This window comes from Cyanistes caeruleus, unplaced genomic scaffold, assembly GCF_971803275.1.
Source record: "Cyanistes caeruleus unplaced genomic scaffold, bCyaCae1.hap1.1 HAP1_SCAFFOLD_69, whole genome shotgun sequence".
NCBI lineage: Eukaryota > Metazoa > Chordata > Aves > Passeriformes > Paridae > Cyanistes > Cyanistes caeruleus.
Genome location: NW_028255886.1, coordinates 2619941 through 2644924, shown reverse-complemented (window position 1 = coordinate 2644924; position 24984 = coordinate 2619941). Strand labels below are relative to the sequence as shown.

Below are 24984 nucleotides of genomic sequence, written 5' to 3'. Positions count from 1 at the left end.
GTTTTGGTTTCGTTCTAATTATCTTTAGATTCATCTTCATCCCTTTGGAACAGACTAAATTGGGGTAAAAATCAACAAATTAATGGCATCTAATTAATCAATGGCACCTAAAACCTGACATTTTACTAGTGCTTCAAGAGAAACTGGGAATCAGGGAGCTACTTGAGAGTATTTAGGGGTTGTGGGGTATTTGGAGTTGTCTCCATTTCTTGGCACTCAAAGAGATGAGGGGCTTCAATCTGTCACCTCAAGACCTCTCAGTGCCTCTGAATGCTACTCAGTCCCACCCCAAAATTATTCAATTCCACCCCCCCTCCAGCTATGATGCCCTTAGTTTTAGCTTTCATATTTTTCATATTCTGCACTGCCTAGGTTTGTAGTTTTGAAGTTCATATTAATTGTTAGTGTCAGAAAAAATTAATCCACGAACACCAGAGGTTTATATGCAAAAAGGAGATAGAGGAGTGCTTTCAATTTTTTCAAATAAAGGGAGAGGCCATGGGGCATTCCCCTGGGATCTCTCTAATTTTTGGAGAGCGCAGCCTCCCTTTTATCCCAATTCCAGGCCGTACGTCCCTTCTCCCTTTCCCCATAGGCTGAGGGATTTGAGAGGTACAGACTTCCTGGTACTCATGATACCTGAGATACCATCCCCCCTCCCCCCAGTGCATAATCTCCTTCTTAGTTCTTAGCCCTTGTGGAATTTTGTGGTGCTTCCCCAGTGTCTCTTTCATCTTTCAGTTGAATCCATCCCATTGTTTCTGTTATCTCTCAGTGATAGTTTCATTTTATCGGCAGACTCACAGCTTGTTTGTAAAGACAAGTGTCACTCTGATAGTATAAGGTTTTAAAATCTTAGAAAATTTGGGGACTTAGAAAGAAAGTTAGGTTTGGTGAGCCCGGGAAGAGTAGGTCCTGGGAAGTGTTAGGCCTTGTACTTGCTAAAGATCATGTCAAACTGCACCTGTGTAATTGGTATATGATGAATGATACAATTGTTAAATGTGATTAGATATAATTATTGTTTAAAGAACATGAGGAACAATGTTAGGGGGTTGAGGGGGATCAGGAGAAATCCATGCTTGGGTAAAAACAATGCATACAATAGAACAATGTAAGTTTAATAATTAATATGAAAGTTATATAATGATAGAGTATAAAAGTATGTTCAACTCAAAACCAAGTCAGGTCAGATTTGGGTATGTGTAACCCTGACACCCAGAGCTCTTAATAAAGCACCTTAATTTAATCATTCTGTGATTATGTGTGTTCCTGAACACTAACATTTTGGCGACCCCAGATGGGACCTTGTGAGTGCTGCTGAGCAAACTCACGACCCGATCACGCTCCAGCCGGCACCGAGGGATTCTTGGGGACCCCATCAGCTGCGACCGTCTCTGCTGCTCACAATTTCCCCAGGAGAGAAAGGTAAGATGCTTTACTGTGGGGGTCAGGAAACCAGCTGATTCAGAGATCCTGGCTCTCCCTTGGAGGCAAGGCACTTTCTCTCAGAGATAGAAAAGTATTACTCCCAGAAATCTTTGAGTTAGTTGCCTAGGCGCCGTCTGTCAGACGACTGCAATAGCGTTGCAGATCCAGCATTTGTGGTATATTATAGTTATAATATGGAGAAACTTAAAGGGATTTTGGGCAGCAATGCTCCCATACCGGATACTTCTCCTTTGGGTGCTTATTAGCACATTGGAAACAAGGTAACTTTGGGGAAGAATTACATAAGACTAAGATGATTTCGGTCAGATCTTCCCACAGAAAAAGACCCCAGCAACCCCGTCTCTTCTGTTGGTAGCTATAACCCCCTCTTCTCTCTCTTTACTTTGTTTTCTTTATCTCTCCCTCTCTTCCTCTCCTCTCTCGCATAACCCTTGTTGTCACTAAAATAAAGGTACATTATTGTTGTTGTGATTTAAACTGAAATCCCTTGTGTCCGTCTTGCACTCTGAGATCAAACGAACCTCTCACGAGTCCCACTTGCGTTAGCGAATCGTGGCATTTAAACTGGAGTCACAGACAGGATTTCTGACAGACAGAAGGGGCTGCAGGTTTGTTGTGCAGTCTGTATTAGGGGAAGGACGTTTTGCTCCAGTTGCACCCAGCCCGACACTCCCGAAAGAGTGAGCGGTGTCTGGAAAGCAAGAGGGGCAACTTGAATTTCCTGCAAACTGCACACGCCGAGGTGAAAAGCACCCCGCACTCACTTGAGGGCTCTGTCTGCAGAATTTCGCAAAAGATCTCTTAGTGCAAAAGGGCGGGACTGTTTTTGTTGTTGCGTGTATGAATTTTGACTGCTTGGTGTAGCAAAGAGACAACCAGAATTTTAAACTGAAGGAGTGCCTCCCAAGCAGATTTGTTCTTTTTACCCATACAGGGAAGCAAAAATTTGTGTGTGTGTGTGTATAATTGAAGTTGATACCTCCCTGTAGTGGTTTTTCCCTCTGTAAAAATGACCGAAAATGTCTGCAGAAGTTAAAGCTGTATTCTATGCATGTTATGCTTTGTTAGCAAAACATAGTGCCAAACCTCCAGGAGGGAAAAGTTGGTGCTCAATAATTGGTTTAATTTGGCAAATGTGATTGATAGAGTATGTTTGGTTTTTTTTTTACAACATGAAATAGAATTTAAACTGGGCAAAAATAAAACTCTGCTCAGTTTTGGGAGCTTGTCTTACAGCAGCTATAGAAACTTGCTTTAAGTGAAGAAGTTAGGAAAGAACTATAATAGACTCCCTCCAAAACCTAGTTAAAATTTTGCAAAAACAATTGGATGAAGAAAGGAGTAAGATCAATCTGTTGTGAATAGCCCTCCATGATAAAAATTCAAAAAATGCTGACTTGCTAAAGGAAACAAGAGAGGGAAACCCCTCTCATTAATCAAATTTACCCTCAAAAGGAGCTAACTTGGATAAAATTGTGGGGAACACTGGTGTCTTAGTTTGAAGCCTCTAATTAAAACAGATTATAATATAATTATATCAATAATGAAAAGGATCTTGATCCGCATATAACCACTGAAAATAAAGAAAAAGAAAAAAAAGAAAAAAAAAAAAGGGAGTACGGGAGTCTGCCTCACGAGTCAGAGACAGAATATGTATTCTGAGTGTCTCTTACTGGAGGTGATTAAATTCGATTGAGAGAATGGGAAGCCAGTGGGTACTGGGGACATGGAGTCTTCGTAACAACAGGAGACAGATATAACCCATGGTCCCTAAATCAGCATGCAGCTTATCAGGCAGAGGGGCTAAACCCCTTGGAAAGGGGGGACCCTATAGCTATAGTTGGTACCCCCAACCAACTACTGGAAAACATTCACAAAGCTGCCTGCTTGCAAATGATACACAAAAGAAAATTAATTGCTGGTTCTAAATCACCAGTGTAGTTACCTGTGAAAACTGAAATTATGACCTCTTTAATTCAAGGCCTTCCAGAATCACTTAAACCTACAGCAATTTTTCTTATAAAAAACCCCCAAAACCCTAGCAGCTATAACCCCTGTGGATAGACTAGATAGATTTCTTGGGAACCCGACTGATTGACCTGGTTCCACTGATCCTGGGTTTACTCCCTTCACCACCCCCTCTCAGCCAACAGGTTCACAACTGCGTTCTCCTGCTAGGAACCATAAAATTTGGACATGGAGCAAAGTTGCAAAAGAGTTAATTAATTACAGTAGAAATTATGGACCTGTAAAAATCCCAGAAGAAAAATCAGAGAAAGCAAAGGGTGTTAGATACATTGGTTCTCTTAATGAAAACCCAGAAAAGAGAAAACAAATCTCTAACCACCATTACTGGTGGTCACTAAGGATAAAGAAGAGGGTCCCCAGAAACATAATGGATGACTTATCACTTAAAAGTTGAGTAAAGTAGTTTCTAATTAACACTGTCCCAAGTTCATTGTATCGAATGCCCCACTGTATAACCCAGCACACCTCCACAGGCTCTGGGCTGTGAGCCAAAGCAAGTCTCCTTCTCAGCTTCTGGGAGTGGAGCCCAAACAGCCTCAGAATCAGGGAAACTGGTAACTCTGCCTCTCATGGGTGAGCAGAGAGGTGGAGGTTGGTTGTATTTAAAATGCTCACTAGAAATAACAAAACTGGAGACATACTGATTTTAGCAATGGTGGGTCCCAAACGTGCACCTATTACTTCCAGTTAACGCTAGAGCCCAAATTTCTGTGTTAACCAATACAGACTAGTACAGGATTTGAGAGCAATAAATGCAATAACTAAAGATATTTACCCAGTGGTAGCTAATCCTTGCACATTGTTAACATCCATAAAAGAGAAATATAAATGGTTTACTGTAATTGATTTAAAAGATGCCTTTTTCTGCATACCCCTTGATAAATATATATGATAAAAATATATGAGATAAATATATGAGACAAATATATGAGATAACACACTTAATGTATCTCAATTTTTCTGCATACCCTTGACAAAGAAAGTAGGAAACTACTTGCCTTTGAGTGGGAAAATCCAGAAAATGGAAGGAAAACTCAGCTTACCTGGACACACCTCCCACAAGGATACAAGAACAGTCCAACCCTATTTGGAAGCCAGCTATCTAAGGAGCTGGAGATTTGGACTGAGAATGAGCAAGTACTGAGAGAACAATACCTGCTGTTACAGTATGTTGATGATACACTGACAATTACAGAAGAGAAAACAACCTGCATAAAGGTAACAATTGAAATTTTAAATCAGCTGGGAATGGGAGGATATAAGGTGTTTAAAGAGAAAGCACAAATTGCCCAGCAGACTGTGATTTACCTGGGATGTGAAATCTCACAAGGGCAACGTAAGCTGGGTACTGATCATATTCAAGCTATTTGTGCTATTCCAGAACCCCAGAACCTGCATGAGCTGTGAGTTTTCCTTGGGATGACAGGGTGGTGCCATCTATGGATCATGGACTATGGACTAATTGCAAAACCCCTGTATGAAGCCCAGAAGACGCAGCCATTTACCCGGGGCAAACCACAGAAGGAGACCTTCCTCAAACTGAAGGAGGCATTGACAACGGCTCCGGCATTAGGATTGCCTGATTTACCCAAAGATATTCACCTGTTTGTGCATGAAAGATCACACCTAGCACTGGGAGTGCTGACCCAACCTTTGGGAGGCTGGAAAAGGCCGGTAGGCTACTTCTCCAAACAACTTGACAATGAGAGTGCTGGATGGCCTTCATGCCTGTGGGCAGTCACAGCCACTGTGATGCTGATACAAGAGGCTAGGAAACTCATGATGGGTAGAGACATAGATGTCTACGTGCCACACATGGTGACCACTGTTTCAGAACAAAAGGGGGGCCATTGGCTATCTCCAAGCAGGATGATGAAATTCCAGGTAATCCTGACTGAGCAGGATGATGTCACACTAAAGACAACTAACCTTTTGAATCCAGCTTTGTTCCCACGTACCACAACTGAAGAAGGCCCATTAGAGCACGACTGTGTAGAAGAACTAGAGTACACCTATTTGGCAAGAGAAGACCTGAAAGACATCCCACTAGAGCAACCAGAATGAGAGCTATTCACAGATGGAAGCAGCTTGGTGGAGAACGGGACCAGATACGCTGGATATGCGGTAACAACAGTCAGTACAATAGTGGAGGCAAAAGCATTATCAGCAAATCCATCTGCCCAGTGGGCAGAACTGGTTGCCTTAAGCAGAGCACTAGAATTGAGTAAAGGGAAAAGGGTAAACATATGGACTGACTCAAAGTATGCTTTTGGAGTAGTACATGTACATGGAGCACTGTAGAAAGAAAGAAGACTACTGGCTTCTCAAGGTACACACGTTAAACATCAAGATGCAGTCCTGCAATTGATAAAAGCAATACAAAAACCTGAACAAGTATCAATTATACAGTGTAAAGCACACCAATCAAGAAACTCCAAAATTTGTGAGGAAAATCGAAAAGCAGACTGGACAGCTCGACAGATTGCTTGAGAAGTGCAAACAACAATGGCATTGATACCTTTAAATGTTAATGTATCTCAATGTAATTTGCCTCCAAAACCAAAATATTCAGTAGAAGATGAGAAATTGGGACATTAGCTAAATGCACAAAATAATTCAGAAGAGTGGTATGTTACTGCACAAAGACAAATAGTGTTAACCCCCTTGATAATGAGAGAAGTTCTACAAATGAAACATAACAAATGCCATTGGGGTGCAGAAACATTGGTAAAATTGCTAAAACAAAAATTAATCTTGGTATGGATGCTAACAATGGCAAAATCAACTCAGTGGCTAGACACAGGCAGAGCTAGGAAGGATTAAAATAGGAATAGAATCAAGATGACACTTGGCAAGAACCCTTTAGTAGAGTGAAATTTGGGTGGGCCCTAGAGTCTTTGCTCGGTCCTATAGCAAGCTATCAGAATAAAGAAATGTTGTACAAACTTACAGGTCAGGTAGATAAATTAGCAAGAGTGACCTGAGAAAGATTTAAAGAACTAAACGTACAATTACAATTTACTACTCCTGAAAGAGCATGGAGTGTGTGGGTTTTTTAAAGGGATGGATTGATCATTGCTGCATCCACATCCCAAATGTAACTGCAGATGTAGAATATGACATCAATCAGTTGCAACAAATAGAGCATGGAGCACAGGAAGAACAAAAGGATTTGACTACAATTGGTTAGGCAGAATCTTCAAAGGGTTAGGGTGGAATGTGAGGTCGTGGAGTAAATCTATCATTGAGAGTGCCATAATCTTACTAATTGTATTCTTAGCAATTTGGTTAGTTTGCAGCATCTTCAAGGTAGAAATACAGAAGAAAATGTCCTGGAACCAGAAAATAATAAAGGCACTGATGTGAGATCCACCATCTTCTGGTTCTCCAGTTCCTGACAGCATCCAGGACAGCTCACCTGGATGAGGTTTACATCAATCAAGGATTCAAAGAACATCAAGTATAAACTCAGAAGCAAAGAACTGTATCAAGTGAAAACATTTGCACTTATAGTGAAGTGAAAATGCTTTCATTTTGATATGTAATATCAAATATATAATACAAATATGTAATGATAGTAAAAGGTCTCAAAATCTTAGAAAATGCAAGGACTTAGAAAGTTAGGTTTGCCAAGCCTGGGAAAAGTTGGCCCTGGGAAATGTTAGGCCTTGTACTTGCTAAAAATCAGGTCAAAACTGCACCTGTGTAATCAGTAGATGATCATGATACAATTGTTAGATGTGATTAGCTATAATTATTGTTTAAAGAACATGAGAATGTTGGGGGGCTGGGGGGGATCAGGAGAAATCCATGCTTGGGTAAAAACAATGCATACAATAGAACAACGTAAGTTTAATAATTAATATATAAGTTATATAATAACAGAGTATAAAACATGTTCAACTCAAAACCAAGATGGGTCAGATTTGGGTATGTGAACCCCTGACACCCAGATCTCTTAATAAAGTCCCCGCATACAATCATTTGTGATTATGTGTGTTCCTGAACGCTAACAATTTCATCAGATTTTACTGGAATTTTCTGGGATTTTTCTGGAATTTTGTGGGATTTTTCTTGAATTGTGTGGGATTTTTCTTGAATATTGTGGGGTTTGGAGAAGATTTAGGGACTTGTGGGATTTTTCTGGAATTTTGTGGGATTCTCATGAAATTTTGTGGGATTTTGAGGAGACTTGAAGAATTCTAAGGGATTTTCCTTAGATTTTGTGGAAATTTGTGGAGATATTGTGGAATATTTCTGGAATTTGGTAGCATTTTGAGAAGATTTAGGGGATTTTGTGGGATTTTTTTTCAATTTTGTGGGATTTTTGTGGAAGTATGTGAGACTTTGAACAAATGAAAATAATTTTGTGGGATGTTTCTTGAATTTTGTGGGATTTTTGTGAATGTTCTAGAATTGCCTAAAATTTTGTAGGATTTTTTAAAATTATTTTTGTGGGATTTTTCGGAAATTTTGTGGGACTTTTCTGGAATTTTGAAGGATTGTTCTCGAATTTTATGGGATATTCAGGCAATTTTGTGGGATTTTTCTGGAATTTTGTGGGATGTTTCTGGAATTTGGTAGGGTTTTGAGGAGATTTAGGGAATTTTTTGTGATTTTTCTGCAATTTACCAGGATATTGATGAGATTTTGTGGGATTTCTCTGGAATTACGTGGGATTTTTCTGGAATTTGGAAATATTTTGAGGAGATTTAGGGAATTTTGTGGGATTTTTTTGAATATTAGTGGTATATTGAGATTTTTTGGGATGTTTCTGTAATTTTATGGGATTTTTCTTGAATTTTGTGAGGTTTTCCAAGGATTTTGTGAGATTTTTCTGGAATATCGTCAAACTTGGCGGAGATATTGTGGGATTTTTCTGGATTTTTTTTGAATTTTCCAGGAGTTTTGTTGGAAGTGGAGGAGATTTTGTGGGATGTTTCTGGAATTTGGTGGGATTTTTCTGAAATTTTGTAGGATTTTCCTTGAATGATGTGGGATTTTTTTCTAGATTTTCTGGGAATTTGTGCAGATTTTGTGGGATGTTTTGTTATTTAGTGGGGTTTTGAGAAGATGTAGGGAATTTTGTGGGATTTTTCAGGAATTTGTGGGATTTTTCTTAAATTTTGTGGGATGTTTCTGGAATTTTGTAGGATTTTGAGGAGACTTGAAGAATTTTGAGGGATTTTTCTTAGAATTTGTGGAAATTTGTAAAGATCTTGTGGGATGTTTCTGGAATTTTGTGGATTTTTCTTCAATCTTGTGGGATTTTTCTGTAATCTTGTGAAATTTTTCAGGATTTTTTCAGAAATTTGTGGAGATTTAGTGAAATGTTTCTGGAATTTGGTAGGGTTTCCTGACGATTTATGGAATTTTGTGGAATTTTTATTGAATTTGTTAGGATTTTTCTGGAATTGTGTGGGATTTTGAGGAAATGTTTTGGAATTTTGTGGGATGTTTGTGGATTTTTGTGGGATGTTTGTGGAATCTTCTAGGCTTTTTCTGGAATTTTGTAGAAAATTGGAGAAAATTTTGTGGGATGTTTCTGGAATTTGGTAGCGTTTTGAGAAGATTTAGGGAATTATGTTGGATTTTTCAGGAATTTAGTGGGATATTTCTGGAATTTTGTGGGATTTTCCTTGAATTTTGTGTGACATTTCCTGAATTTTGTGGAATTTTTTTGGCATGTTGTGGAATGTTTTGGCATTTTGTGGGATTTTAGGGAGACTTGAAGGATTTTGAGAGATTTTTCTTAGATTTTCTGGAAATTGGAGGAGATTTTGTGGGATGTTTCTGGAATTTGGTGGGGTTTTTGTGGCATTTTGTGGCATTTTGAGGAGACTTGAAGAATTTTGAGGGATTTTTCTGAGATTTTGTGGAAATTTGTAAAGAATTTTTTGGGATGTTTCTGGAATTTCATAGCGTTTTGGAAAGATTTAGGGTATTTTGTGGGATTTTTCTTCAATCTTGTGGTATTTTTCTGCAATTGTGTGGAAATTGGAGGAGATTTTGTGGGATTTTTTGGAATTTGGTAGGGTTTTGAGAAGATTTAAGGAATTTTGTGGCATTTTTGTGGAGTTTTGTTGGCCTTTTGTCCTTCTTTAAGGCCAATTTAGGAGGAAAACTCCAAGTGGGGGTTTCCCCAGGGAAATGACCCCTCCCCCCCCAACTGTTCCGGGAAAGGAAAAAAAATTTCCTTGGAGAGAAGTGGAAAAAGCTGTTTATTTAACAGAAATTGAATAATATTAAATAAGAAAACCTCTTGCTGTTGAATGGGATGGCAAATCTAGGAAGAAAAGTCCTTTTCATGTGCTGTAGCTCGGCTCGCTCAGGTTCTTATCAGTCCTTTCGGCGCTGGAAATTGCCGAGGCCCAGGCCCCGGTGGGCCACAGGCGTGAGCTCCCGGGGTTTGGCTGCGTGTTCGGTCCAGAGCAGGCTTGCACAGATGCAGGTAAAAAGGGAAAAAACAAAGGTCCAGGGAACTCCTCTGCCTCAGCTAGCTAAAACTAACTAAAAGCCAGAGAGAAGCTGTGTCCTGCAGTGTGTCCGTGCTGCAGACACCACAGTCCAGGAGCGGGATGTGGGGGAGTGATGTTTTCTTTCAACACAAATTGCGCACTTCTTCTTCCGCCCCCTTCGCTCTCAGAGCCAGGCTTAAAGGTGCACAACTTAATATATAACATAAACCAGACGATTGGGGATACCAGGATCATAAAGTCACCCCAGGACAGCTCTATATATGACCTTTTTATTATTATTTTTTTTCCTACCAACTGGCCTCCTTTTCAGACACCTTAAGTCTTTTTAGCAAGAAAATTAAGCAGCTTTACAGTAGCCTCTTCAACCACCTTTTGTCCCCCTGACAAAAGCAAATCATCCACATCCTGCAACATCCTAACTCCTGAGGCTGGAGTAAACTCTCTTAATATTTTCTGCAAAGCTTGCCCAAACAAAACCAGTGACGCTGGATATCCCTGTGGGAGGACTGTCCATGTCAAATGTTGTTGTACCATTTTCCTTCCTTTTGTTCCAGTCATTTTCCTTTTAAACATGATCCAGTTCAGTGGCAAGCAATGCCACTGCCTAAAGCCAATCACATTTTTTGTTTTAGTAACCAATTGCTCCCTGTCCCAATTTTTCGCATCAAGTCCATCTTAGGCGTAGGGAGGTGACTAAAAAATTAACCAAGGAAAGATAATAAAATACTTTCCCCTAAAGTTTTCCTACAGCCCCCACAGAGGAAGCTGCATGAGAAATACCTGGGCCTGCATAGGGACAGCACCAGCCCCACAAGGCAGCAGCTGCAGAATCGGCCTCAGAACTGAATCCTGCCAATTCTGCCTTTTTACAACAAAACACACAAAAAGCAGAGGGGCATGGTGAGACACAAACTTTGAAGAATTTAAGATTCTAGAGAAGGTGAGGCCTTAATTAAAAAGAAGCCTTGCTAACTCTAATTAAAATCAATAGATGGGCCTTGCTAAAATTAAAGGTAGATAGAGAGGATGTCGCTCTATCAGGAATAGCGAGAAGAACGACACAGACTCTCTTGGGAGTCGATCAGGAGAATTTCTCTCTGGTTTATTACCTCAGGTCTTTTTTATAGACCGATACGTGAAAAGTACAGAAAAGAAACTCTTATTGGTTAGTAAACTAACACATCACTATCATTGGTCAGTGGGGTACACCACCCCTCGACCTTCTCTTGCAAGAAAACAAGGAACAGACAAACAGCACCTGCAAGGCTGTTTTCTGTCTCTGAGGATTGTTTTAATTCCTCCTCATGATTTCCTAGGCCACTTTCTCAGGCAAGACTGAGAAAGCTATGTGGCCTGCAATTTCCACAGGCACCGTGCTCTCTGTTTCAGTTAGCATCCACAAGAGGCCTTGCTAAAATAGAGGTTAAGCATTGGCTAATAACTAATTGTCAACTTTATGCTTGTTCAGTTGGGCTTAGAGTGAGAAATAAAGTATCTGGTAAAGAACTTCAAGAACATAAGACAGTTGCAAATCAGAAACTCATTGAAGATATGAAACAAGGAGCCCAGCCAAGGGTCCATTTGTCACTTTGCATTGAAAAGGTTGAAAGGGCAGAACGAGGAAGAGCCATACCCCTTCCTCCCTTCTGTGACCCCTCCTCAGAAAAAGACCACCGACCCATTTCAAGGATCATGCTTAACTGCTTTTTTTCCTAAGTAGCATAGGAAGTGAAAAGTTGGTGGGAACTGGGTCATGAATATGTATTTGTATTCAATATTTCTGTAAATAAAAAGCCTGTATTCACCTGTGCTTGGGGCCGTGTGTATTAAGGGGTGACCTGACACATCAGCCCAGTGCTGTGAATAAACATACACTTTTTAATCCTAAAACAGTTAAAGAGTCTTTGTCTGTCTCAGTTGGATATTGATACCAGATCATATCCATGTTTTAGTAAATCAGCCTTAAAATGAATCCAAAAATTGCATGTGGAAAAAGGAAAAGAATTTGGGGGTTTGGGAAGAGTAGGATGGGTTTTGTTAACAGCAAATAGGAAAAAGCACCAACAGAAGGAACAATTGTTTTTGGAACACTCCTATGTGGAGTGACAGAAGAAGGTTATAGTCTTGAGCTCAGATTTGTTTGTGCAAGTGAAACAACAACAACAAGAACAATGATGATAATGATTATAATAATGATGATAATGATAATGATAATGATGATAATGATGATAATAATATAACACAATAATATATATTTATATACATAAATAAAAATTGATAATTTGAAATAATGTTGACAGTACTGATTTGTGAGCTTTGGCTGCTCACTGTAACACTAAGCACCCTACAAAAAAGGACTGGCTAAGACCCAAATGTCAGTGGTAAACTTTTGTGAATTGTATACATGGAATAAAGGAGGAAGGGGTGAAATTGGCTGTTTCTATAGGGTTTGGTGATACTATGATGCAGAATGCTTTGTCTGTTCCTGTGAAAAACACACTGATTAAGACTGCTGGGTTTTTCATGTACCAGACTCTCTACAAGCTGCAGGATTGGTTGAACAGGTGAAGGAGTTGTTAAAAGAGCAGTTGATAAAATGAGGAGATGGGAACCTGTCCTGGTGGAGAACCCATCTCCCAGATGTGTTCCATGCCCTTAACAATGGGCCCACTGGGGAAATGGAAACCCGTGGGTGTGCAGGGCTGCACCCAATTTGCAAACACAACCATGGACAGTGAGACTTGGATTGCCTGGGAAATGGTTCTGGGTGTGATGGCCCCTGACAGGGCCACCCCAGAGGCTGCAGGGCTGGACCTTCATGCACTGGAATTAATTAGGAAAAAGCCAAAGCAAATGAGAGTTAACAATATAAGAATAGGAATTCAGATTCCTCCAGGATGCTTTGGTTTGGTAACTGCTCACTTGAGCTTGGCCTTGCAAAGTGTTGATGTCATGGGAGGAGGAATTGATGCAGATTATCAAGGAAAAATTGATGTAAGTCTGTTAAACAATAATGAACAAGATTTTGTTTTCCAACCCCATGGCAGGGTATTACAGTTATTAATACTGCAGTTTTAAAAACAATTGTGAAAGAAGGAGATCCACCTCCAATCACCTCTGTTCATGGAGATCAAGAGTTTGGATGCACCAGTCCTAATAATTGGTCCAGAGGCCAAATGGCCCTCCAGAGGCAGCTGAAGGAACAGCTCTGGGGAAAGACAACAGTGTTTGAATCCTGAGACCTGGGCAGGAACAATGGGAATATGTCCCTGCAGCCAAGTGTTCTCTGCCACAACAAGCTGATGTTATGGGATATTGTTTTAGAGATGCTGCCAGAGTAAATCTCCCTGTTTGGCCCAACGACCCCTTTGGAAAATGCTCTGATCCACGGGGCTCCATGTGAAGGCTGATGTGACACTGAGGGACTTGCACACCAATTCCAGCCAGGAGCCTGGGTGCCCGTCAGGGACTGGGACCTGGCACTTCTCCAGCCGAAGGGGAGAGGATCCCAGTTTCCAGCTCCTGGCTGGAATTGGTGTGCAAGTCCCTCAGTGTCACATCAGCCTTCACATGGAGCCCCGTGGATCAGAGCATTTTCCAAAGGGGTCGTTGGGCCAAACAGGGAGATTTGCTCTGGCAGCATCTGTAAAACAATATTGACTTTTTCTGGCAGAGAACACTTGGCTGCAGGGACATATTCCCATTCTTCATGCTCGGGTTTCAGGATTCAAACAGTGTTGTCTTTCCCCAGAGCTGTTCCTTCAGCTGCCTCTGGAGGGCCATTTGGCCTCTGGACCCACACTCTGGACCAATTATTAGGACTGCTGCATCCAAACCTTTTATCTCCACAAACAGTGCTGATTGGAGGTGGATCTCCTTCTTTCACAATCCTTTTTAAAATGCAATATCAATATTTGTGATAACCTGTCATGGGGTTGAATAATCCAATCTTGTTCATTCATTTTTAACAGAATTTCTTTAATTTCTCCTTCATAATCTGCATCAATTCCTCCTCCCATGACATCAACACTTTGCAAGGCCAAGCTCAAGTGAGCAGTTACCAAACCAAAACGTCCTGGAGGAATCTGAATTCCTATTCTTGTATTGTTAACTTTCATTTGCTTTGGCTTTTTCCTAATTAATTCCAGTGCATGAAGGTCCAGCCCTGCAGCCTCTGGGGTGGCCCTGTCAGGGGCCATCACACCCAGAACCATTTCCCAGGCAGTCCAAGTCTCACTGTCCATGGTTGTGTTTGCAAATTGGGTGCAGCCCTGCACACCCACGGGTTTCCATTTCCCCAGTGGGCCCATTGTTAAGGGCATGGAACACATCTGGGAGATGGGTTCTCCACCAGGACAGGTTCCCATCTCCTCATTTTATCAACTGCTCTTTTAACAACTCCTTCACCTGTTCAACCAATCCTGCAGCTTGTAGAGAGTCTGGTACATGAAAAACCCAGCAGTCTTAATCAGTGTGTTTTTCACAGGAACAGACAAAGCATTCTGCATCATAGTATCAACAAACCCTATAAAAACAGCCAGTTTTATCCGTTCCTCCTTTATTCCTTGTATAAAATTCACAAAGTTTATCATTGACATTTGGGTCTTTGCCAGTTCTTTTTTGTAGGGTATTTAGTGTTACAGTGAGCAGCCAAAGCTCACAAATTGGTATTTTCAGCATTATTTCACATTATTGAGTTTTGGTTATATATATAAATATATATTATTGTGTTGTTATTGTTATTGTTATTATGTTACTTGCACAAACAAACCTGAGCTCAAGACTAAAACCTTTTTCTGTACCTTCATGTGGGAGCATTCCAAAAAACAACTGTTCCTTCTGTTGGTGCTGTTAAGAAAATCCATCCTTGTCTTTCCAAACCCACAAGTTCTTTTCCTTTTTCCATATGCAATGTTTGGATGCATTTTAAGACATCCTGCGGTTCAGCCTCTTTTAACCGACTGCCCCACTGCTCGCACGGTGCTCCCACCTCAGCCCCACTCCAGAACCAGTGAACTCTGGGGAGGGCTTCCCTTCTGGGAATTTCAGATGGGACTGATTCCTTACATTTACATTTAAAAAGTGATATTTTGTTGTGATCTGGCCAGACTTTGCCAATTTTGTTTCACCAGTGGGCAGGGTCAGCACCAAAGGCACCAACACCACCTAAAGGAATCAGTGTCACTTACTGCAGCTCCAAGCAGCAAAGGATCACAAAAGGAGCAGCTCAGCAATGCACCCAATCATCACTGCCAAAGATTGCCTGCAGGCATTAACAAAGATCCAGTTCCCCTCAGACTTTGCCATCCCCAGATCCACCCATCAGCTGGGGATGCTGTCACAGCCAAGGACTGGAGAGCCACTCCTGGACACTGGGAAATCCTGCAGGTGCCTCCAGCCACAGGTGAGGCTCAACCCCGGCTGTGAGAGAGGGCCCAGCTTTGATAGTGCTGAATGAACAAACTGACAGCACTTCTGCTGTGGGAACATCTGGTTTCATCCTCCTCTTGCGTCCCTACCAAAGCCTGGCCAGGCCTCAAGGAGGAACCAAGGGAGTTGACTCTGTCCATACACCCCAAACAAGGCCAGATGTCCGATTGAATGGCCTTGTCTGGCTTCTAAACACAGAAAGGTCAATCCATGTTTCATTGATGAGTGGATCCATCTATCACAGTGCTAATGACCATGCATATTTCAGTAATGAGCAGACAGACAGATAACCTCTGGTTGGAAGGTTCATCCAGAGGTCACCTTTGGCTCAGGGCCTGTTGTTCAGGCCTCACTCAGGGCCTGTTGTTCAGACCTTGGCACTTCAGGGACGAGGTTTAGTGCTGGGCTTGACACTGCTGCGTGACTGGCTGGACTGGATGAGCTCAGAGGCCTTTTCCAGCAAAATGGATTCTATAATTGCAGGATTCTATCTGCTGCATTCAGCTAGGTCCATTACTTAGCAGCATTACTTTGGCCCAAAAGCCCCCTCTTACTCAGCTCTTGTGGCCTGAGGCTTCAGCTCCTTCAGCTCCTGGTGCTGAGCTGCTCACACTGAACGAGACGACTCAGAGAGAAGAATACAGTTCATCCAATTCCTTCTGGGACACAGAGAGGGGAGGTGTGAAAACAGGAGCATTGTTTGGTGTGGCCTCTTCTCTGCCCTTCACACCTTTCAGGGTTTTGAACCAGCCAAGAGCTTCCTCCAGGAGTTCAATGAAGCAGCTGTTCCTGCTCCCAGGTCTGGCTCTTCCCAGTCTCTGACCTTGACTGCTTTTGTCCCTCTTGCTGTGCCCTCTGCTCCCCCAGGGCTCGGTGGCTGCTGCCCAGGACTGTGGGACTGGCACAGATCAAGGGGTTGAGCCCCTCCTTTCTGTGCCCTTGGAGCTGCCTGGTCACAGCAGCCTTTTCCATCTGGAAGCTCCACATGGAGAGGGAGTCCCCAGCTCTGTTCCTGGCGTAACATGCAGGAGCCCAGGGCTGCCATCTCAAGTACCTGCTGGCACTGAGGGCTCCCAGGTGCCTCAGGCTGCTGTGACAGCGCTGCACAGGGAGGGAAGCATGGCAGAGGCTGCACTGAAAGTCAGCTCCATGTGCTGGTGTTGGTACTGCTGCGGGTGCTGGCACTGCTGGTGCTGGTGCTGCTGGTGCTGGTGGTGCTGGTGCTGGTGGTGCTGGTGCTGCTGCTGGTGCTGGTGCTGCTGCTGCTGCTGGTGGTGCAGGTGCTGGTGGTGGTGCTGCTGGTCCTGCTGGTTCTGGTGCTGCCACTGATGCTGTTGGTGGTGATGCTGGTGCTGCAGGTGGTGGTGCTGCTGCTGCTGTGCTGGTGCTGCTGGTGCTGGTGCTAGTGCTGGTGCTGGTGCTGCTGCTGCTGCTGCTGCTGCTGCTGCTGCTGATCCTGCCCCTGGTGATACTGCTGGTGCTGCTGGTGCTGGTGATGCTGCTGCTGGTACTGGTGCAGGTGCTGGTGCTGGTGCTGCTGCTGCTTGCACTGGTGGCAGTGCTGCTGCTGGTTCTGCTGGTGCTGCTGGTGCTGCTGGTGCTGGTACTGCCACTGATGCTGCTGGTGGTGATGCTGGTGCTGCAAATGCTGCTGCTGCTGCTGCTGCTTCTGTGCTGGTGATGCTAGTGCTGCTGGTGCTTCTGCTGGTGCTGCTGCTGGTGCTGCTGGTGCTGGTCCAGCCCCTGGTGCTGCTGCTGGTGCTGCTGGTGCTGGCAGTGCTCGTGCTGCTGTTGCTGGTGCTGCTGGTGCTGGTGCTGCTGCTGCTGCTGGTGCTGGCACTGCTGGTGCTGCCACTGATGTTGCTGCTGGTGCTGCTGGTGCTGGTCCATCCCCTGGTGCTGCTGCTGGTGCTGCTGGTGCTGGCAGTGCTCGTGCTGCTGTTGCTGGTGCTGGTGCTGCTGCTGCTGGTGCTGCTGCTGTTGCTGCTATTGTTGCTGCTGTTGTTGCTGCTGCCACTGATGCTGCTGCTGATGCTGCTTCTTCTGGTGCTGCTGCTGCTGGTGCTGGTCCAGCCCCTGGTGCTGCTGCTGATGCTATGGCTGGTGCTGCTGCTGGTGCTGCTGGTGCTGATCCTGCCCCTGGTGCTACTGCTGGTGCTGGTGGTGCTGCTGCTGGCACTGGTGGTAGTGCTGCTGCTGGTTTTGCTGGTACTGCTGGTGTTGCTGGTCCTGGTGCTGCAGGTGATGCTGCTGCTGCTGCTGGTGATGCTGGTGCTGCTGGTGCTTCTGCTGGTGCTGCTGCTGGTGCTGGTGGTGCTGCTGCTGCTGCTGGTACTGGTGCAGGTGCTGCTGGTGCTGCTGCTGGCACTGCCGCTGGTGCTGCTGGCACTACTGGTACTGCTGCTGTTGCTGCTGCTGTTGCTGCTGCTGGTGGTGCTGCTGGTGGTGCTGGTGCTGCTGGTGCTGATCTTGCCCCTGGTACTACTGCTGGTGCTGGTGGTGCTGCTGGTGGTGGTGCTTCTGGTGCTGCTGGCACTGGTGGTGCTGCTGGTGCTGGTGCTGCTGCTGCTGGTGCTGCTCGTGCTGGTGGTGGTGCTGCTGCTGGCACTGCTGGTGAAGCTAGTGCTGGTCCTGTCCCTGGTGCTGCTACCGCTGCTGGTTCTGCTGGTACTGCTGGTGCTGCTGGTGCTGCTGCTGCTGGTGCTGCTGCTAGTGCTGCTGGTGCTGGTACTGCTGGCACTGCTGGTGCTGTTGGTGTTGGTGCTGCTGGTGCTGCTGGTCCTGCTGCTGCTGCTTCGGCTGCTGGTCGTGCTGCTGCTGGTGCTGCTTTTGGTGCTGCTGCTGCTGTTGGTGCTTCTGGAGCTGGTTCTGCTGGTGCTGCTGCTGGTGCTGATCCTGCCCCTGGTGCTGCTGCTCGTGCTGCTGCTGATCGTGCTGCTGGTGGTGCTGCTGCTGGCGCTGCTGGTGAAGCTGGTGCTGGTGGTGGTGCTGGTACTGCTGCTGCTGCTGCTGCTGCTGCTGCTGCTGCTGGTGCTGCTGCTGATGCTACTGCTGGTGCTGCTGGCGCTGGTGCTGCTGGTGCTGCTGGTGCTGCTGCTGGTGGTGGTGCTGCTGCTACAATCATATTTCCAGCACTGCCCCACACTGAGGGATCAGATCGAGGCACTGCTGCTGCTCCCTCGGGACCAGCCCCAGTTTGGTTGTTGCTGTCAGTGCCAGCACAAGCCGTGGCTGGAGCAGCAGGTGCTGACAGTGCCCCAAGGCCCAGGGCTGGAGGGGTCCCTGGGCTGGGGCTGGGAGGGAGCTGCCCCTTCTTCTCCCTGTGCCTCACACAGAGCTGGGCCGGGCACAAGTGGGGCAGCAGAGCCAACAGGGAGCCTGCGAGTCTCTTCCAGCCGTGCCTGCTCAGAGTTTGGCCTTGGAGCTTCAGGTGGGCAAAGGCAGCTGCTCTGCTCCCTCTGCGTGTCCCTGTGTTCAGCAGTGCTGCTCCATCAGTCTGTGCCCAGCAACGGGGAAAAGCCTCAGCCCTGCAGGGCCAGGAGCTGCCGGGCTCTGCCTGAGCAGCTCAGCCAGCAGGAAGGGAGCTGCTCCACACAGGAACCAGGAGCAAAGGACACTTCTTTTTCATAGCATGATTTCTGTTTTAAGGGGAAAAATGCGGAAAAATAAAAGAAAAAAAACTTCTATAAAATGTGAAAGATAAAAACAGAACCCAAGCGTACAGTGAAAAATCTTCTCTAACTTTGAATTAAGGTGTAATTGGTCTTTTGAAACATAAAACACAGTTATTTACTTTGCAGATGTGCTGATGGCATGATGCATCTTACCGACCTCAGAAACCTTTTTGAAAAAGTTTGTGGGGTTTGATTCCAATATTGTTATTTGAAATTGTGGTGAAATTGGAGTGAAGCAAGAAGAAAGTGCTTTGCGCCTTGCCAGCTCCAAGCAGCACTGGGAATCTAAACTCTGTCAAACCCCAAATCCTTTAGAAGGTGCCCTTCCTTCTCACCCTGTGAATGAGCTGCACATTCCCTTTCAAACATTCAGGGGTTTCTTAAAGATGCAAAGTCCCACTTACAGCTTTTTGCTCTGGTTTGGAAGTGCAGAGGGGCGATTCTTCATCCATCAGCTCCAGACTGAACTGCCTCAGGAACACAGCAGTGGCACTTCTAGAGGAGGAAGAAAGTGCAATTGCACAATTGCAGCCAAAAAGAAAGGAAGAGTGGGACACAGAAAACATCCTGTGCAGATGCAGGCATTCAGCTGGGACTGTGGAGAGTTTGGGTCCTTGCCAATTATATGTGTGTCCCTAACTGCAATCTCTTGGCCTGCAGGAGAGTCTCACTCACCTGCAAAAGTAGAAAGCTCAGGCGGTGTGCTGGGAACGGGCTCGTGTGATGCAAAGCTGTCAGAGCAATGGGAGGGCAGGGTGAGCCCAGCTGTGCCTGGGGCTGAGCCCAGCAGAGCCCTGGCAGAGCCCAGAGCAGCCTCAGCATCCGCAGAGCCCGGCTGCAAGGAGAGAAACCAGAAACCGCCCGTCAGCTGAAGGCTCCTGTCCCCTTGTCCCAGCCACCCGCGGTGCCCAGGCCATGCTGGCCGTGCTCAGAGCTGGGCCCAAAGCTGCCCATCACTGCTGCCTTTGGGAGCAGAGCAGGAGGGCAGGCCATGTGCCCAGCCTGCAGCCAGCCACGGCAGACCCAGCCCCTCAGCAGCTGTCCAGAGACAAAAAGCAGCTTGGCAGCCAACTGAAGAATTGCTTGCATCCACCCCAGCCAAGGGGGGAACCTTTGGTGCCTGGCCAGGCTGTGCCATGCCCAGATCAGGGAGCATCCCCTGGCTGTGGACTCACCTGCAAATTGGGCGTGGAGCGAGTCTTTGAAGAAGACATGCCAGAATTGAAATCCATCATCTTCAGCTGGCCAGCTGGAGGAAGAGATTGCCATCCTTGAGGTTGCCCTTGGTGTCTCCAGCAGCAGCCCCAGCGGGTAACAGCTTCTCCAGGGGCTCCTTCTCCTTGCCTAGGGGCCAGACCAGGCTGTCAGTGCTCTGCCCAGGGTCCCAGCCATCAGTGAAGCAGACAAGCAAAAGCAGGGGGAATGGTGGCCACCAGTGCTTGCCACACCAGGTGTCCAGCTCAGCTCCAGCCCAAGAGCTGTGTGTTCCCTTCTGATGACCCCTGCTCAGAGCTACAGGCATGACAAAAACAGCCTGGTTTGCTTTGCCACTGATTGCCAAGAAATGTGTGGAGCTGTTACCTGCCAGGCCCCTGGATCCAACTGTGCATGTGGATCTCTCCCATCTCCTAGGGCAGATGAACAGCCTGCATCCAAGGATCGCGGAAAAGGTCTTCTAAGGATGGCCTGTCCGAGGGTTGCATGGACAAACACCTCTTAATAATATCTTGGCATTCTGAAGAGAGAAACCAGGAATCACCAGTCAGTTGGAGAAGTTGCCGCCCCCTTCCAGTGCCCAGGCCATGCTGGGTGTGCCCAGAGCTGGGCCTCAACTTCCCCATGGATTCCCTGTCTGCAGGAGAGCAGGACATGTGCCACCTCCTCAGCAGCTGCCAGAGCAGGATGCTCATGAGCCCACAGCTGTCTCCCAAGCCTGGTGTTCCCCCTGTGCCCAGAGATGAGGATTCACCTTGGGAGAGCCGTCGTGGGAACAAGATCCGCCCCCAGATGATCTGCTGGCCCCTCATGAATGGGTGCTTCCCTACGACCAGCTGGTAGAGCAGGAGGCCCAGGGACCAGATTGTTGCTGCCTGGCCATGGTAGCATTGCTGGTGGATCCACTCTGGTGGGCTGTAGGACAGGGTTCCTGTGGAACACAGATGGAGCTCATCAGGGGGATGCTGCTGCTCCCAGAGCCTGGCCCCAGCATCCCTGGGCATGTGGGGGCTGCCCCAGTGGCACACGGGGTGACCCACTGCCCTCTTGCCAGCACCTGGCACTTGGCTACAAACCCAGGGTTGGAAAAGAAGCCACTGCGGCTGGAAGAGGGCAGCAGAAGCACTGGGGAGGCCCAACCATGGCAACCAAATAAAAACACACCCCGTGGTAGAGAAAACACACTCTCCTCCCTGCCTGCATGGCCTCCAAAACATTGTTAATAGGCCAAGGCAAACGTGGGGAGCAGAGGAGTTCAAGCCCTTCCTCGCTGACTCACTAAACTCTCTGGGGCATGGGGTCAGACCCCCGCCCTCTGCTACCCCCATGGGGGTTTTTGTCAGGCTGGCTGTCCCAGCCCCAGCCCAGGGCACAGTGGGTGCTGAAGGCTCTTGGCAGGGCTGGGAGCTGGTCCCCCTCACACCCCCATCCAAATGAATTTGCCTCAAGCATTGATCCCATCCTGGCAGCACCACGGGGAATCCCCGGTGCCACAGCCAGGCTGGGCCATGACATGGCCAGGAGCATCCCCTGCGAGGGCTCACCTGCAAACTGGGTGTAGGCTGTGTCTTGCAGGAAGGCGCCACAGCCAAAGTCGATCAATTTCAGCTGCCCAGTGGCCAGGTCGAGCAGGATGTTCTCCGGTTTTATGTCCCTGTGCAGGACCCCGCAGCTGCTGCAGTGCTGCACGGCCTCCAGCACCTGGCGAAAGAGCCCCCGCGCCTCCTCCTCTGGCAGGAACCTCCGCTCCGCCAGCAAATGCGAGAGGTCCTGGCACCGCTGTGGACGCTCCAACACTAACACGAAGCTGTCGGGGAGCTCAAGCCACTCCAGCAGCTGAATGACTGCAGCACAGCCAGAGGACACCCTGTCCAGCAGCACAATCTCCAGGGGAGCACGGGTGCCGTCGGGCTGCGGGAGGAGCACGGTGCTGTCAGTGGGGCTGAGGCCGGGCCAGGGCTCTGGGACCCCTCAGCCAGCCCGGGATGCTCTGCACACCTCGCTCACCCCGCGCCCGCTCTCCCCGCAGGGCTCTCGGCGGCTCCCACCCCGCCTGGCCCCGGCTCATCCCTGCCCGGCACGCCCCGGCTTCTGCTGCTGGCCCCGCACACTCACCAGCTCGCCCCAGAGCCGGACGCGATCCCGCGGCACACATTTGATGGCCACCTGCGAGTAAGGAGCAGCAGAGGGTTGAGCTCGCTGCCCGCCCCGCCGCGCCCCCGCCATCTCCTCCGCCCCCTCCTCCTCCTCCTCCTCTGCCCACCGCTCACCGGGGCGCCGTCCGAGAGTCGCGTGGCCGCGAAGACGCTGCCGAAGCCGCCGCGCCCCAGCAGCGGGCCCAGCTCGTAGCGCTGCTGCAGGGCCTCCTGCGCCTTCCCTGGGGGCGAGTCGCGGCCATCAGCGCTCGGCCCGGGGACAGGAACGGCCCCCGAGCGCTCCCCGAGCTCCCCGGGCCGGGCATCCGCAGGCGTTCCCTCATTGGAACGCGGCAGCGGCGGCTCGGGGCCAGCGGCCGCGCTGCTGAGCGGCGGAGCTCGGGCCGGGGGAGCCGCAGCGGAGGCGGCGGCAGCGGCCGCGCCGCCTGTGTCCTCCGCGGGCCCCGGGAGGAGCCGGGGCCGGGGCCGGGGCCGGGGGCAGGGCTGGGGTCGGGACCGGAGCTGGGGTCGGGACCGGAGCCTGCGTCGGGGCCGGGGCCGGGATCGGGCAAGGCGGAGCCAAAGGGCAGCGATTCCGCCCCAGCCCCAGGCAATGATGCCCGCCCAGCAGCGCCAGCGCCAGCACAGCCAGAGCCCGGCGGAGGCGAGACCACGGCGGGACGGCCGCGGCCGGGGCCGGGGCAACCCCGCCTGGGCCCGTGGGCGGGTCCGGGGGCGGGCCGGGGGCATGGCCCGGGCGGGTACGGGGAGAGGGAACCTGGAAGAGGGGGGGACGCAGGAAAAGGGAGACCCGGAGGGAATGTGGGTCCGTGGGAAAGGGAGAGGAGAGACAGAAAAGTGATAAATTTGATGCTTTCGCTGCTTCCACTGCTGCTGCTGCCGCTGCTGCTGCCGCTGCTGCCGCCGCTGCAACTGAAGCACCGGGACCGTTTGTCCCCGTGTCCGTTTGTCCGTTGCCCGCTCGGCCCCGGCCCGAGCCCCGCACTCCCCGGGCAGCCCCTGAGCCTTGCCAAACACGGGAACTTTGCCGTGTTGAGCCAAGAGCCAGAGTCTTGACTCCTGCACAGGGGCACAGGAATGCCCTTGGCTGCTGCTGTGCCTTGTCCCTGCTGAGGGTCCAACACCATCTGAGCACATTCCCTGAATGCAGAATTTGTACCCGACCCAAGCACTGCACTTGTGTCTCCAGCATTGCTTTCCAAGGAAAACAGGGCAAGGCAAACTGGGTATAGCTCATGGTATTTTACAGTGTCTAAAACTTGCCAAGTCTCAGATCTTAGAGGTGAGATCCATTTGGAATGAATGGGATGGAGAAAGTGCAAGATGGAAAAGGGGAACATAAAAATAAATAGAGAAAAATAGAGAAAAACATATTGGTTGTTTCTTTTGATTTGATTTTCATTTCATAAGAAAGTTGTTTCAATTTTCCCAGAATCTTGTCCACAGTCCCGTCTGTTCTTTCCAAAAACCTGTTTTGGACAACAAGGCGCAGCTCCTATCACAAGATGTGCCCCCAGCTGCAGCTTCTCTTGGCTTCCCACACTGTAAGTGACTGCAGCACAACTCTTGCAGCAAAGCAGAACAAATATTTGAAGCACTTGAAACTTGTTCTTTCTTTTCCTTGTGGACAGGGGAGTTGTGCCATTGGTAAGGTTTCCACTGTTACTCTTCTACCCAAAGAAAACATGATGAGGTACCAGGAATTGTTAGGGAATACAAGCCTGGCTGAATGTGGAGAAAGAATCTCCAGGGTGTGCAGCCAGAAGTGGAGAGCTGATCATTCCAAATCCCCCATGGACATCTTGAAAGTGATCTGGAACATGAAGATGGGCTGACAGAGAGACTTTGTTTCTGTGTTCAGTTTAGATGATTCTCCATCTCTTGCACTGGGAGAAATCAAGAGCACAATCAGTTGATGATAAGCATCAGAACATGATAAGCTGGACCTCTCTGGATGACAGAAAGAATGTGAAAAGGAGAAATGCAGGGAATGACTTGGTGAACTTTGTATATAAGAAGGTACATTTTTTCCTAATAATTTCCAATTCATTCCCTTTGTTTTATCCTTTTAAAAAGGCCAATTGCATCTCAGATTCCCCATGAAATGAGAACCCTGAGCTTGTGGAACTGCCTGAAAGGTGCCCTGTTCCTTTTTCTTCTGCTGCTCGGTAGAAACAGTGAAGTGAGTTGGGGAGTTCTGGGGTTTTTTTCTCCTAGTCGATTTTTTCATTTTATTTGCCACTGTAAAGGCAATTTCTGTGATGGCCTCTGTCAGTTGATTCTATTTCAGCAGCAGCAGCAGCAGCAGGGCTGTGTTTGAGCACTGCAAATGTGACCTGTGTGGCTTTAATTCTCTTTGATTTTGTGCTCAGGGAGTTGGGAGCATTTGGAGATCTACTACTCATGAGGCCTTTTTAACAAGCAGTCCGAGTTCCCTGTCAGAAAAGCACAGTGGGTAGCACTGATTGAAAGAGGCAATTGCAGCTGTACTGCTAAAATTCAAGTGGCAAGCAGAAGAGGGGCAAGATCAGCTGGGATCCACAATTGCCA

At 47.6% G+C, this 24984-nt stretch overlaps 1 protein-coding gene and 1 pseudogene across 1 annotated transcript; both read right to left on the bottom strand.

The window, feature by feature from the left end:
- Positions 1-16015: 16015 nt before the first annotated feature.
- On the bottom strand, positions 16016-20277 carry LOC147647050 (uncharacterized). The gene is made up of 4 exons (XM_086872642.1): positions 20239-20277; positions 17926-18523; positions 17320-17882; positions 16016-16048 (listed from the first exon to the last, which is right to left on the bottom strand). Exons 1-4 carry the CDS (start codon positions 20275-20277, stop codon positions 16016-16018), a joined length of 1233 nt encoding a protein of 410 aa, XP_086728768.1.
- Positions 20278-20640: 363 nt separating this feature from the next.
- On the bottom strand, positions 20641-23163 carry LOC147647049 (serine/threonine-protein kinase pim-1-like; annotated as a pseudogene).
- Positions 23164-24984: the final 1821 nt, after the last annotated feature.

Bases quoted from the DNA above. Each gene is read 5' to 3' on its own strand.
- LOC147647050 (XM_086872642.1), bottom strand. From the start codon at position 20,277: ATGTCTTCTTCAAAGACTCGCTCCACGCCCAATTTGCAG. The intron at 18,524-20,238 runs GTGAGTCCACAG...AGTGTGGGGCAG, and splicing joins GCTCCACGCCCAATTTGCAG to TGCTGGAAATATGATTGTAG. The intron at 16,049-17,319 runs GCACTGCCAGCA...TCTGTGTCCCAG, and splicing joins CACCAGCAACAGCAGCACGA to AAGGAATTGGATGAACTGTA.